This window comes from Musa acuminata, chromosome BXJ2-5 (genome assembly GCF_036884655.1).
Source record: "Musa acuminata AAA Group cultivar baxijiao chromosome BXJ2-5, Cavendish_Baxijiao_AAA, whole genome shotgun sequence".
Taxonomy (NCBI): Eukaryota; Viridiplantae; Streptophyta; class Magnoliopsida; order Zingiberales; family Musaceae; genus Musa; species Musa acuminata.
Window position 1 is genome coordinate 8455992 of NC_088342.1, and position 14495 is coordinate 8470486.

Below are 14495 nucleotides of genomic sequence, written 5' to 3' on the forward strand. Positions count from 1 at the left end.
TAAATAATTAAGATTTAATTAAAATCAATTTGATCTGATTCATTAAAAAAAAAAACCAAAGAACCAAGTCAAACCTATTCACAGGACAATTATCATTTTTTTATTTTATTAAAGATATTTTGATCAAAACTAAAAAAAAAAGAACAACCCTGATAAAAACGAAACATAAGGGCACCATCTAGTCAAAACATATTACTACGAATTTTTTCGATAAATTACCATATATATATTTTTTTAACACAAACAGATTAATATTAGTGACGATTGTTGATAACAATTGTTGATAGAAAGGATGTATGATGTATGTAAAGGATCTTCATATTTGTAGGGATATGTATGCTCTGAAATATGTCATTTCCAAACTTTGGAAAGGATAAAGCTGTAAAGACACGAGGGATGCATCCAATCATGCATTCCTTCAAGCCAGATATCTTGCATCAGTCATTCGACACTCAATCAAATCACTTCATTTAATGCCAAATTATATATATATATATATATATATATATATATATATATATATATATATATATATATATATATAATATCTCTGACATTGGCTCATGGTTACATTCTTCGTAAACAAATTACCAAAGAACAGAAATATTTTGCATCAGTAAACAAGGTAGTACTAACTGTCGAGACACAGCCACACTAAATCCACATCATGGAGTTTTCAACACACGAGAATCTAAACCCTCACAATGTTCATTTTCGATTAAAAACAGGATGTACGTCTACATGGCACTTCTCCAGTTCTTCAATCTTCACAATGCAGTCATTTATTCTCTTCAGAATTACTGGGACTGCAGAAATGTTGCTTTGGGTTTTGGCTCTGAGAACAAGCAATTTCTCGAGCAATCTTTGATCAACGTTAGCAAGCATGTTTCCCCCATTGGATTCAGAAGATGGGGCTTGTAGTTCTCCTACAAATGATATAGGTTAGATATTTGTTACTGACACTGGTGATAAAATTCAATCATATGCACATGACAAAAGATAAATGCAACTAATTTTAGATTGCTGTCTTCGAAACTAATAGAACTGACAAGGCTAGAGAAAAGTGGACTAACAATACTATCATCAACAAATTTTCCTTGAATTGTGTTTGCATCACATCAATCTACAAATAACCATAATGAATCATGAGCACAGAGCATGATGGAAGAGTTGAACTAGTTTACAATTAATTTTTTTAAAAAATATTTTATATAAAAATTAATATATTTTTAATATGTTCTAAGAATGAGTATAACTCGAGCATAACTTGAAGGTAACGACTACTCCAGGTAACATGACAAAAGATAAATGCAACTAATTTTAGATTACTGTCTTCGAAACTAATAGAACTGACAAGACTAGAGAAAAGTGGACTAGCAATACTATCATCAACAGATTTTCCTTAAATTGTGTTTGCATCACATCAGTCTACAAATAGTCATAATGAATCATGAGCACAGCATAATGGAAGAGTTCAACTAGTTTACACTACTGACCACAGAAAGCATAAACAGGACAAAGGCCACAGGAGCACAGAGATGATAAATATCACTCTTTGAGCATCAATCTGATCGATGACCATCAGTATTCGCATTATCTTGATCAATCTTAATCATGATTAGGATTCATCATTAGGTCTATGAACAAATACAAAAATGATAACAACTAAAAAGTTCTCACTCCAACTATTTTGATTGGTACATGGATCCTTTTCTGGCATTTAACTCCACAAGGACAAGATCACAGCAAATCCTAAAGCCATCACAGTATCCTTTATTCTATTTTTGACATGAGTCATATAAGTCATCTCCTCTCAAGGCACCTAAAAATTGTATTGCCTCACCTCTCCTAACTTACACATAATTGTCTCTTTAATCATGTTTAGGACACTAGGCTGCTTTTACTCATCTTTGACCAGATCCAGCTCGTTACCCGTTACGATGAAGAGAATCAATTTTTATTGGAAACTTGAGTTGCACAAGTCAAGATTATCAGGCATGAAAAAAAACACCTAAACAGCTTTTCTTAACTTCCTGGTTCTGTAATGTACACTGCTGGTCAAGTTTTATTTGCTGATATCTTCCTTTTATATATTGTTACAACTCCACAAATTGGTACTTCTGTCCAACACATACACCATTAACGCTACATTTCATGCTCCTGATTTTTTCTGCTTAAAAAAAGAGAAAATATTTAAATATACGGAAATGTAAGTTGAGCCAAACTGCAATTTGGCTACTTAAAAGTTTTGGCTAATAGGTCTTACTACAGCGTTCAAATTACAGCACCTAAATTTGCAACACCACATACATTACAACATTACTATTTCGACTGCCAATCCATTTTCATTTCTAGACAAACCAATCGCACCTCAAAAAAATTGTTAACACTTCTAGGTTGCAGTAGCTTTTAGCTGGATGTTAGCTAAGTCGCATAAGTACAATTACATAATAAGAATTGTGCAATATCTTTTGTACTCTTGCATAGTGCCAAATTACTTTCTCTCTAATATTTTATAATCTGTTTTTGTTTGCTTATCTATTAGATAAACTAGTAAAAAGGACATCTATTTGCTACAGAATAAACACTTCAGCACCTTTTAACACATGTCGTCATATCTTATATCTCAACAGTTTTGATCTATTGAATCCTTGCCTTATGATCCGTTTACTCTCTTATGTGTTCACATGATGAACTCTGAGATATCTACAATATAGTCTCATATGTACATTCACACATAAGCGTAATAAGAAATGAGGATAATATGTTCTAATGCATAGCACAAACATCAAATGAAGAAAAAAATGAAACTTTTCTGGATTACCAGCAATGTCTATTTCTGTTTAAGGAATCTTGATTTGCTGTTATACATATATCAAACTCTCTAACCTTTGGCACTCTTCAGATCTGGGTATTATCTTGGATGTCCATGTTGAAGTCTTTATTACAATTGTCTTATCTGAATTATTACGGACAGAATCACAGTAAACTTCTCCCCCAATATGGCCATGGATTTCACAATTATCTCATAAGTGTTCCTAGATTCATCTAACTCCACAAGAAAATTTCTGAGCGGATATTTCAACAGGGCAATCATCATTCACGTCATTCGGCCACCACCATCACTGACAAGCAGAACCTACAATCATCAAATCCACACTTAAGCAGCAAGCTAAAAGCTTACTTCATTTTGTGATTTATCTAATAAAATCAAAGATGCAACCATGTGATGCCAAAAGACAGGTGAAAATGAAACTAAACATATGGAGAGCTTAATTATCAACAAGCTATGTGAGAATCCTCTTCTTATCACACTTTAGGGTGTACAAGAATGGACTATGATTGAGTAGAAAACCAAGTGGTATTTTTTTTTTTTTTGCAATAGAGACCAATGTACTTGTCAGTCTGCTTAATAAATAGATCCTAGCAGATGACTGATCAAATGAAGAATTGATATCTTTCATTAAACCTGTTAGAAAAATAACTTGGAAGGTGGTATCTTCAATAGTTCATAGAGAAGGGATAATAAAGAAGAAGTATAAAACAGAATGAAATTCTAACTTTTATTCATCACCACCACTCAATTTACAAAGACATAACCCATACATGGCCATAGCCTACTTGACTTCTATTTCAACTCAATTTCCACACCTAACAAGAAAATGATAATTCAATCCTCTTCGATCCTAAAATTGATGGAAACTTCACGTATTATTTCCAACAATCCCATGGGTTTCACATACTTTACCTGCTCAAAGTAAGAGCACTACCAAGTGGCCTTCTTAGTAAATAGTACAAAAAACACAGTACTTTGATCTTCTTTAGATAACAACGTGGAACACATTGACAAATTAAAATGAAAAAGGAAAAAGAAATCCTTGCTCAAGAATTCTTCAATCGCCAGACCTAAATATTTCAATACACGGACATAAAAATCTACCAAGTAAACCGATATTAGTTCCTGGATTTGGGCAAGAAACGAGGGGGAGAAATGACACAAGAAAATGCCCAAGAAAGGTACCGGTGGTGCCGGCATCAGCGCCGATTAGGGCTTGTGGAGGAAGGACCGGCCTCTGAGTAAGGAGGCGGGAGGAGAGGGCTTCGAGAAGCCGGTCGGGGATGCTCCGCCGAGCGTCGAGGATCCTGCTGCCCATCTCGCTCACCTCGCGCTCCAGCTCTTGGATATCCCTATTCTCATCTTCCTCCTCGTTCTCCACCACCCCCGCTTCATCCTCTTCTCTGCTACCCGCTTCTACCGGCCTCCGCTTCCCCAGGCTTATGGTTTCCCTCTGCCTCTCGCTTGCCATTACGACTCTCTCTCTCTCTCTCTCTCCTTCTCTCCCCCTTTCTCTCTCTCTCTCAAATGTGCAGGCGCGGAACGGCGTCGCGGTTCGCGGTGTAGTAATCCAGTGGAACCATTTTAGCTGAGTGAGCTGAACTCTTGTTGTCACACTCTCACCCTTCTGTCACATACCAAGCGGCCTACCTGCCATATGATTGGCGGTAAAGATCAGACTGTACGTGGAATATATCATATTTTGCCGTTTTCTGTGTCATAACGGTACGCTGGGGAACGCCACTGCCAACTTTGAAACTATATATATATATATATATATATATATATATATATATATATATCGTGGAGTAGGGACCACCGTGGTGCGTGGCGATGCCAGCTATCCTCATCCTTCTAAACCTCGTAAACCTCTTTCTTCTCTATCTCACTTGGTTTGGCCTCGCGGAATCCCATGACTCTCCTCTTCCCCCCTCTTCCCCTCCTCTCCTTCCCCCACTGCTTTCCTTCTACGCTTCTCTCCTCTAAGCCCCGGGTCCCCCTTCTCTCTCTCTTGCGCCGCCCCCGCGCTCTTCCACCGCTCGCTGCGGTGGGCGGTGGTGGCAACAAGTTCAACCCCCTGCCTTCCGACGACGACCCTCCCGAGGCCCCCGAGGACTCCTCCCACGGCGTGCCTCGCATCAACCAGTTCGAGCGCCAGGTCGCCCGTGCCCGCCGCCGTCAGGAGGAGCAGTTCAAGAAGGACCAGCCTCTCTTCCTCCAGGCCCTCGCCGAGGAGGAAACGCCCCAGGACCCTGCCGACCCCTCCTCCCCCTCCTCCGGTAACGACCTATTCGGAGATATTGACCGCGCCATCGCCCTCAAGCGCCAGGAGTTTGTCAAGCAAGGCCTCCTGCCGTCGAAATCCCCCAAAAAGGAGCCTCCTTTCGAGGAGAGTCTCGAAGGCATCGACGAGCTGACTCCTGATGAGGTCGTTGACCTTGAGGAGATCCAGGATCTCCAGGGCCTCACTGTCATCTCGAACGGCGAGGAGGAGGAATCGGATGCAGGGAACCCTTTCAATTCGCCTGATGAAGAGGCCGCTGAACCAGGGTCGAATGGGGCAGCGTCGCAATCCTCGTTTGACCTTGATGTAGATGCATTTGGGAGGTCGCCTGCCCGAATCTTGGAGCCTAAGTTCGAGATGACCCTTGCCGAGCTCCTGGATGAGAGCCGAGTGGTGCCCGTTTCAGTCTACGGTGATTTGTAGGTCTCAATCACCGGCATCCAGCATGATTCGAGGGAAGTCACTGCAGGGGATCTCTTTGTATGCTGCAACGGGTCCAAGATTGATGGACATGACTACCTTACTGAGGCTGATAAGCGAGGAGCAGTTGCATTGGTTGCCGATAAGGAGATCAACATAGAAGAGACATTAGGATGTAAAGCTCTAGTCATCGTGGAGGACACCAGTTTGGCACTCCGCATCCTTGCTGCATCATTTTATATGCACTCCTCGAAGAGCTTGTCAGTGATTGGAGTCACAGGAACAAGTGGCATAACCACAACGACTCACTTGGTCAAGGCCATGTATGAGGCCATGGGATTGAGGACGGGGATGTTGGGCACACTCGGGTGCTATGTTCATGGTGAGAATAGGTTGGATTCTCCCAACACAACCACCGATGTGGTAGTCACACAAAAACTGATGGCAAAGATGGTGCACAATGGGACTGAGGCTGTTGTTATGGAGGCTTCTGCTGATGGTTTAGCTCATCAAAGGTATGATGAGATCGATTTTGATATTGCTGTCTTCACAAATTTGACAAGTGACCACCCTGAATTTAGTGGAACCGATGAAGAGTATAGGAATGCTCTGGGTAAATTGTTCACAATGATGGTTGATCCAGAGCGCCATAGGAAAATTGTGAATATTGATGACCCAAACGCACCATTCTTTGTCACACAGGGGAACCCAGCTGTTCCTGTTGTGACTTATGCCCTGGAAAACAAGAATGCTGACATTCATGTTTTGAAGTTTGAGCTTTCATTGTTTGAGACACAGGTTTTGGTTCAAACACCCCATGGGATATTGGAGATCTCTTCTGGGTTACTTGGGAGAGACAACATCTATAACATTCTTGCTGCAGTTTCAGTTGGAATTGCAGTAGGAGCACCGTTGGAGGACATTGTGAGAGGAATTGAGGAAGTTGATGCAGTTCCTGGTAGGTGTGAGCTTATAGATGAGGAGCAAGCATTTGGCGTAGTTGTTGACCATGCAAAGACACCAGATGCTCTGTCCAGACTTCTGGACACTGTCAGAGAACTTGGCCCCCGTAGAATAATCACCGGTATGTGATTTATATAATCTTTTGGATCCATATCACTGGTATTTTCACTTCATGATGATTCACTTCGTTGTGATAATAATTCCCTGCATAACTTTCAAGCCTTGTACTACATAAACTATTGCTGAATAGCTCAAAGATTACAGTTTAAATTTCTGTTCTTGGACTCTTTTAGAAAGTGAGCCTAATGTCCGACTGGTAGGAGGAGCTAAAACAATTCATCTATCCTGATTCTTGAAGTTGTTATAGAGATGTAGAATGAAGATTGAGAATCAGACATGCAAAGACAAATGCACCAAAGAACAATTCAGTTATTTACAATTAATTGCAACTATATATTTTCCTAAGAAAACACGTCTACCAGGTTTGCTGATTTACAAATTTCTATTGCCTAAGTCAATGCTACTTCTAAAGTGGTGTACAGGCTTGGGCTTTCACCTGAATGGCTGTATTCATACTTGCAGTGAAAACCATATAACATTGTAAGAGGTTGAACTATTTCATTGATTAAAAGAAAAAAGACAAGACTCAGAAGTTTCAGTTCAAAGTATTCAGCTTCTCCTATGATTTACCCTAATCTCTTTTGATATTGGATGTAGGCCTTTTTCTAATTGAGCTTTTAACTAGCATAATGTAATATAATTTTGTTAGTTTCATTGCTAACCTTAAATAACTTCAGTAAATGGATGCCTTGCTTTGATAGTCCTTTAGTATGATTAATTGGATGGATTCAAACCCCTATTTTCCTTGCTACCTGAAAACAGAGGAAAATTATCATGTAAATTGGTCATTGGCAAGAACAATATTGTGTTTTTTTTCTAGTCAGAATTCATTTATTTTATAACATTTTAGTTGAAGTAAGTTTCAAGCCATTTTGACTGCCCTTAATTAACTTTGCTATTCTAAATAGAAGAGTAAAGTCTTGGATAGCAAAAACATTTTGCTGACAGATATTCTGTATACAGTCTTAGGATGTGAAGGTGAAAGAGAGAGAGGCAAGAGACCTTTGATGACAAAGATTGCAACTGATAAAAGCGATGTTGTTATGTTGACATCTGACAATCCAAGGAATGAAGATCCATGTATGTGCTCTGTATTTTACTCTAAATGTCTGAGGTTTCAGTGAACCATGTTTATATTCTTGATGAACTTCTTTGAATTATTGTTTTGAGTCTTGATTCCCGATCAGATTGATATTAATATTGAGATGGCACTTTCCATTTTATCCAGTGGACATCTTAGATGACATGTTGGCTGGTGTTGGATGGACCATGCAAGATTATTTGAAACATGGTGAAAATGATTACTATCCACCCCTGCCAAATGGCCACAGACTCTTCTTGCATGACATAAGAAGAGTAGCAGTGCGGGCAGCTGTTGCAATGGGTGAGGAAGGCGATGTAGTAGTAAGTTCATATAATCCTGTGCTTCTCCTGTCCAAGTTTACCAAATAAAAAAAGATTACCAGCTTCTGTTCTCCTGTCCAAGTTCATATAATCCTATACTTGTGCCAAGATTTATTTAATCACTTTAGTTCCACATTTTATATAAACCTGACAAAAAATGGATATCGGCTTCAGGTTGTTGCAGGCAAAGGCCATGAAACATATCAATTCGAAGGCGATAAGGAGGAATTTTTTGATGACAGAGAAGAGTGCAGAGAAGCATTGCAGTATGTTGATGAACTACATCAGGCAGGAATAGACACAAGTGAATTCCCATGGAGGTAAGAACAAAGAAATTTGCATTTGCATGAAGCCTTAGTAAATGCCCAATCATCTATTTCCTTTCAAGCTTCTTCCACTTCCATTGGCTTTTCTTGAGTGAAGTTCTTTATCTTCTACATAGAAATTTTGTGATGGTATAATGACTAGATGCATCAAGATTTTGCTAGTTTCCTTTGAATAGAACTATGCTATTAAAGGCAAGTGATTCATATTCTATGCAACTCTTAGTACTTAATTGGCTAACCAGTTTTCAAAAAATAGACAAAAAATCTGACTAATCAAGGAGAAGCTTTTGATGCCAATATATCGATATTCCTCAAATTATAAGGTTATTGGAGGAGAGTGATTGAATAAAGACTAATACACAAGAAAAGTATTTGTAACAATTAGTTTGGTTGTGGATTGAGAGATCAATCATAGAAGTTATTAGTTTATTAAAAGAAGAAAGACTTGCGCCTTGTTTTTATTAATCTAGAAAATTCTTATAATAGTGGGTCAATAATAATAACTATATGATATTTTTTTAATGCCCTATTGCTGAATATAGACATGATACTGAATTTGATCTTGTAATTACCATAGCACAATTTTACATTTTTGTCAGTTTATTGATTTATTATTTGAGACGGTTCGGATAGTTGAACACAATATCTTATATTCTTACTACAATGCACCTGCCACAGGTTACCAGAGAGTCACTGATGGTTTGGCGTTGAACTGGTGGTACATCAAAAGGAACAGGATACCAGCCCTGGTAATTTGTGTTCGCGACAGAACTAGCCGGCAACAAGCTATTATCACACCTAGCAAAGCATATCGTGAAGGAACCATCATGTATATGATCCGTAACTGCTCAGCAAGGAGATCATCAGGAATCTGCAGCAGGAAATTAAAGAAAATAAATGCTTCAAAGTTGATACACAATCCAGTCCGTGTGTATTCGGTGGTTTTATCGGCGTGTTTGGGATCTTGGGGTTGGATCTCTACTTTTTGCAAGATTCTGATCTTCCAGTCGATTTTATATGAACTTTTTCTAACCTAATCAATCTTGGGAAAATGTAGCCTAGATTTTTTGTGCCATTACATGTAATATCTCATTAGTCCCACATCGGAAGTAGGGAATGTGTATGATTAGCTTATAAGGGCCTGATGAGTATACTACGTAACCTCCCGCTTAAGCATTTTGGTCCACCGTTGAGGACCAAAATAGAGTTATTGGCTAGTTAGTTCATCAGACCCGGGTCGTGACATTTGGTATCAGAGCCGACCTAGCATTATGGCAGGGTGAGAGGGTTGCAGTAGGAAATGATGAGTGTACTGCGTAACCTCCCGCTTAAGCATTTTGGTCCACCGTTGAGGACCAAAATAGAGTTATTGGCTAGTTAGTTCATCAGACCCGGGTCGTGACATTTGGTATCAGAGCCGACCTAGCATTACGTAACCTCCCGCTTAAGCATTTTGGTCCACCGTTGAGGACCAAAATAGAGTTATTGGCTAGTTAGTTCATCAGACCCGGGTCGTGACATTTGGTATCAGAGCCGACCTAGCATTATGGCAGGGTGAGAGGGTTGCAGTAGGAAATGATGAGTGTACTGCGTAACCTCCCGCTTAAGCATTTTGGTCCACCGTTGAGGACCAAAATAGAGTTATTGGCTAGTTAGTTCATCAGACCCGGGTCGTGACATTTGGTATCAGAGCCGACCTAGCATTACGTAACCTCCCGCTTAAGCATTTTGGTCCACCGTTGAGGACCAAAATAGAGTTATTGGCTAGTTAGTTCATCAGACCCGGGTCGTGACATTTGGTATCAGAGCCGACCTAGCATTATGGCAGGGTGAGAGGGTTGCAGTAGGAAATGATGAGTGTACTGCGTAACCTCCCGCTTAAGCATTTTGGTCCACCGTTGAGGACCAAAATAGAGTTATTGGCTAGTTAGTTCATCAGACCCGGGTCGTGACATTTGGTATCAGAGCCGACCTAGCATTATGCTAGGGTTCGATCTGGGATATGTCGAGTCTTGACTGGAGCCACCACTGAGACATTTGGTATCAGAGCCGACCTAGCATTATGGCAGGGTGAGAGGGTTGCAGTAGGAAATGATGAGTGTACTGCGTAACCTCCCGCTTAAGCATTTTGGTCCACCGTTGAGGACCAAAATAGAGTTATTGGCTAGTTAGTTCATCAGACCCGGGTCGTGACATTTGGTATCAGAGCCGACCTAGCATTACGTAACCTCCCGCTTAAGCATTTTGGTCCACCGTTGAGGACCAAAATAGAGTTATTGGCTAGTTAGTTCATCAGACCCGGGTCGTGACATTTGGTATCAGAGCCGACCTAGCATTATGGCAGGGTGAGAGGGTTGCAGTAGGAAATGATGAGTGTACTGCGTAACCTCCCGCTTAAGCATTTTGGTCCACCGTTGAGGACCAAAATAGAGTTATTGGCTAGTTAGTTCATCAGACCCGGGTCGTGACATTTGGTATCAGAGCCGACCTAGCATTATGCTAGGGTTCGATCTGGGATATGTCGAGTCTTGACTGGAGCCACCACTGAGTTAAACCTCACATGCACTATGCTAGGGTTCGATCTGGGATATGTCGAGTCTTGACCCGGTGTGTGATTAGCTTATAAGGGCCTGATGAGTGTACTGCGTAACCTCCCGCTTAAGCATTTTGGTCCACCGTTGAGGACCAAAATAGAGTTATTGGCTAGTTAGTTCATTAGACCCGGGTCGTGACATTTGGTATCAGAGCCGACCTAGCATTATGCTAGGGTTCGATCTGGGATATGTCGAGTCTTGACCCGGTGTGTGATTAGCTTATAAGGGCCTGATGAGTGTACTGCGTAACCTCCCGCTTAAGCATTTTGGTCCACCGTTGAGGACCAAAATAGAGTTATTGGCTAGTTAGTTCATCAGACCCGGGTCGTGACATTTGGTATCAGAGCCGACCTAGCATTATGGCAGGGTGAGAGGGTTGCAGTAGGAAATGGCTACCCGTGGATGGAGTCAGAGAACTCATCACGGCGTGGAGCCACCACTGAGTTAAACCTCACATGCACTATGCTAGGGTTCGATCTGGGATATGTCGAGTCTTGACCCGGTGTGTGATTAGCTTATAAGGGCCTGATGAGTGTACTGCGTAACCTCCCGCTTAAGCATTTTGGTCCACCGTTGAGGACCAAAATAGAGTTATTAGCTAGTTAGTTCATCAGACCCGGGTCGTGACATTTGGTATCAGAGCCGACCTAGCATTATGCTAGGGTTCGATCTGGGATATGTCGAGTCTTGACCCGGTGTGTGATTAGCTTATAAGGGCCTGATGAGTGTACTGCGTAACCTCCCGCTTAAGCATTTTGGTCCACCGTTGAGGACCAAAATAGAGTTATTGGCTAGTTAGTTCATCAGACCCGGGTCGTGACATTTGGTATCAGAGCCGACCTAGCATTATGGCAGGGTGAGAGGGTTGCAGTAGGAAATGGCTACCCGTGGATGGAGTCAGAGAACTCATCACGGCGTGGAGCCACCACTGAGTTAAACCTCACATGCACTATGCTAGGGTTCGATCTGGGATATGTCGAGTCTTGACCCGGTGTGTGATTAGCTTATAAGGGCCTGATGAGTGTACTGCGTAACCTCCCGCTTAAGCATTTTGGTGGCTAGTTAGTTCATCAGACCCGGGTCGTGACATTTGGTATCAGAGCCAACCTAGCATTATGGCAGGGTGAGAGGGTTGCAGTAGGAAATGGCTACCCGTGGATGGAGTCAGAGAACTCATCACGGCGTGGAGCCACCACTGAGTTAAACCTCACATGCACTATGCTAGGGTTCGATCTGGGATATGTCGAGTCTTGACCCGGTGTGTGATTAGCTTATAAGGGCCTGATGAGTGTACTGCGTAACCTCCCGCTTAAGCATTTTGGTCCACCGTTGAGGACCAAAATAGAGTTATTGGCTAGTTAGTTCATCAGACCCGGGTCGTGACATTTGGTATCAGAGCCGACCTAGCATTAGGGCAGGGTGAGAGGGTTGCAGTAGGAAATGGCTACCCGTGGATGGAGTCAGAGAACTCATCACGGCGTGGAGCCACCACTGAGTTAAACCTCACATGCACTATGCTAGGGTTCGATCTGGGATATGTCGAGTCTTGACCCGGTGTGTGATTAGCTTATAAGGGCCTGATGAGTGTACTGTGTAACCTCCCGCTTAAGCATTTTGGTCCACCGTTGAGGACCAAAATAGAGTTATTGGCTAGTTAGTTCATCAGACCCGGGTCGTGACATTTGGTATCAGAGCCGACCTAGCATTAGGGCAGGGTGAGAGGGTTGCAGTAGGAAATGGCTACCCGTGGATGGAGTCAGAGAACTCATCACGGCGTGGAGCCACCACTGAGTTAAACCTCACATGCACTATGCTAGGGTTCGATCTGGGATATGTCGAGTCTTGACCCGGTGTGTGATTAGCTTATAAGGGCCTGATGAGTGTACTGCGTAACCTCCCGCTTAAGCATTTTGGTCCACCGTTGAGGACCAAAATAGAGTTATTGGCTAGTTAGTTCATCAGACCCGGGTCGTGACATTTGGTATCAGAGCCGACCTAGCATTAGGGCAGGGTGAGAGGGTTGCAGTAGGAAAGGGCTACCCGTGGATGGAGTCAGAGAACTCATCACGGCGTGGAGCCACCACTGAGTTAAACCTCACATGCACTATGCTAGGGTTCGATCTGGGATATGTCGAGTCTTGACCAGGACGGTGTGTGATTAGCTTATAAGGGCCTGATGAGTGTACTGCTTAACCTCCCGCTTAAGCATTTTGGTATCAGAGCTGACCTAGCATTAGGGCAGGGTGAGAGGGCTGCAACTAATTGAGTTGGGGATAGTGTAATATCCCATTAATCCCACATCGGAAGTGGGGAAATTGTGTGATTAGCTTATAAGGGCCTGATGAGTGTACTGCTTAACCTCCCGCTTAAGCATTTTGGTATCAGAGCTGACATAGCATTAGGCCAGGGTGAGAGGGCTGCAGCTAATTGAGTTGGGGATAGTGTAATATCCCATTAATCCCACATCGGAAGTGGGGAATGTGTGTGATTAGCTTATAAGGGTCTGATGAGTGTACTGCTTAACCTCCCGCTTAAGCATTTTGGTATCAGAGCTGACATAGCATTAGGGCAGGGTGAGAGGGCTGCAACTAATTGAGTTGGGGATAGTGTAATATCCCATTAATCCTACATCGGAAGTGGGGAATGTGTGTGATTAGCTTATAAGGGCCTGATGAGTGTACTGCTTAACCTCCCGTGGAGGACGTCAGAGCCGACCAAAATAGAGACCTAGAGACCAGGACGTCAAGCTAATTGAGTTGGGGATAGTGTAATATCCCATTAATCCCACATCGGAAGTGGGGAATGTTTATGATTAGCTTATAAGGGCCTGATGAGTATACTAGCTTATAAGGGCCTGATGAGTATACTACGTAACCTCTCACTTAAGCATTTTGGTCCGCGGTCTTGCAATTGGCGGTGGTAGTATTACATGTTAATTTATCGCAAAGTCGGATAGCATATAAAGATTCTTGCATTATATCTTAATCATATGCAGAAGCATCACTCGAAAAGGTACAACTTTATAGATTCCTGTCAAAGCATGAAATGGTTGGTTTTACATCTACACCCTATGGCTCTTTCAACTTATTGCATGTCATATTAGTCTAACGTAAGATGCTTTGTGGTCAATTTCGAGTATCAAAGGACTTTTCATCTTATGGTTCATCCAAGAAACAAATTAGGTGCGTGGGAGTCAAAAGTCAAACTACGTGCGCCACACCACTCGTGGCCGTCGGCAGCATCTTTGAATGGATACTCTGTTTGACGACTGTGGCTTCGCATTAACAGACACTACGTTGACTCCTGTAGCACGTGTTTGCCGCCGGTCTCACCCGTCTTCGCGTTGACTGCAGGCGACGGGGACGGGAACGACGACGGATTAAACTGAAGCGGACAAAATAGCAGAGGTACCACTTCTTACTCTGTTAAGATCTAGTTGGGTTGGAAGAATTGAATTCAGTACGCGTATGATTTGACTGGGCTTGTGAAATGGCTTGGACCCCAAATCTAATTGCTCTGCAAAGAGCCTCTCTCAAATGGTAACCTTG

The 14495-nt window shown here is 42.1% G+C and overlaps 2 protein-coding genes across 3 annotated transcripts; one reads left to right on the forward strand and one right to left on the reverse strand.

The window, feature by feature from the left end:
- Positions 1-567: 567 nt before the first annotated feature.
- Positions 568-4398, reverse strand: LOC135583150 (uncharacterized). Of its 2 annotated transcripts, XR_010486936.1 has the most exons (3): positions 4022-4398; positions 2890-3139; positions 568-926 (listed from the first exon to the last, which is right to left on the reverse strand). XR_010486936.1 is itself a non-coding variant. In XM_065108556.1 (2 exons), exons 1-2 carry the CDS (start codon positions 4305-4307, stop codon positions 709-711), a joined length of 504 nt encoding a protein of 167 aa, XP_064964628.1. In that variant the 5' UTR covers positions 4308-4398; the 3' UTR covers positions 568-708. The 2 variants fall into 2 exon arrangements, 1 of the variants encoding a protein (XP_064964628.1); XM_065108556.1 differs by lacking the exon at positions 2890-3139.
- Positions 4399-4720: 322 nt separating this feature from the next.
- LOC135612362 (UDP-N-acetylmuramoyl-L-alanyl-D-glutamate--2,6-diaminopimelate ligase MurE homolog, chloroplastic-like) lies at positions 4721-9428 on the forward strand. The gene is made up of 5 exons (XM_065108557.1): positions 4721-6624; positions 7587-7703; positions 7852-8027; positions 8202-8347; positions 9032-9428. The coding sequence occupies exons 1-5, from the start codon at positions 5781-5783 to the stop codon at positions 9048-9050; spliced, it is 1302 nt and encodes a 433-aa protein (XP_064964629.1). The 5' UTR covers positions 4721-5780; the 3' UTR covers positions 9051-9428.
- Positions 9429-14495: the final 5067 nt, after the last annotated feature.

Excerpts from the sequence above, each read along its gene's own strand:
- LOC135583150 (XM_065108556.1), bottom strand. The coding sequence starts at position 4,307 with ATGGCAAGCGAGAGGCAGAGGGAAACCATAAGCCTGGGGAAGCGGAGG. Across the intron at positions 927-4,021 it reads CGCTGATGCCGGCACCACCG|GAGAACTACAAGCCCCATCT; the intron begins GTACCTTTCTTG and ends TATCATTTGTAG.
- LOC135612362 (XM_065108557.1), top strand. The coding sequence starts at position 5,781 with ATGCACTCCTCGAAGAGCTTGTCAGTGATTGGAGTCACAGGAACAAGT. Across the intron at positions 6,625-7,586 it reads CCCCCGTAGAATAATCACCG|TCTTAGGATGTGAAGGTGAA; the intron begins GTATGTGATTTA and ends TTCTGTATACAG. Across the intron at positions 7,704-7,851 it reads TCCAAGGAATGAAGATCCAT|TGGACATCTTAGATGACATG; the intron begins GTATGTGCTCTG and ends CATTTTATCCAG.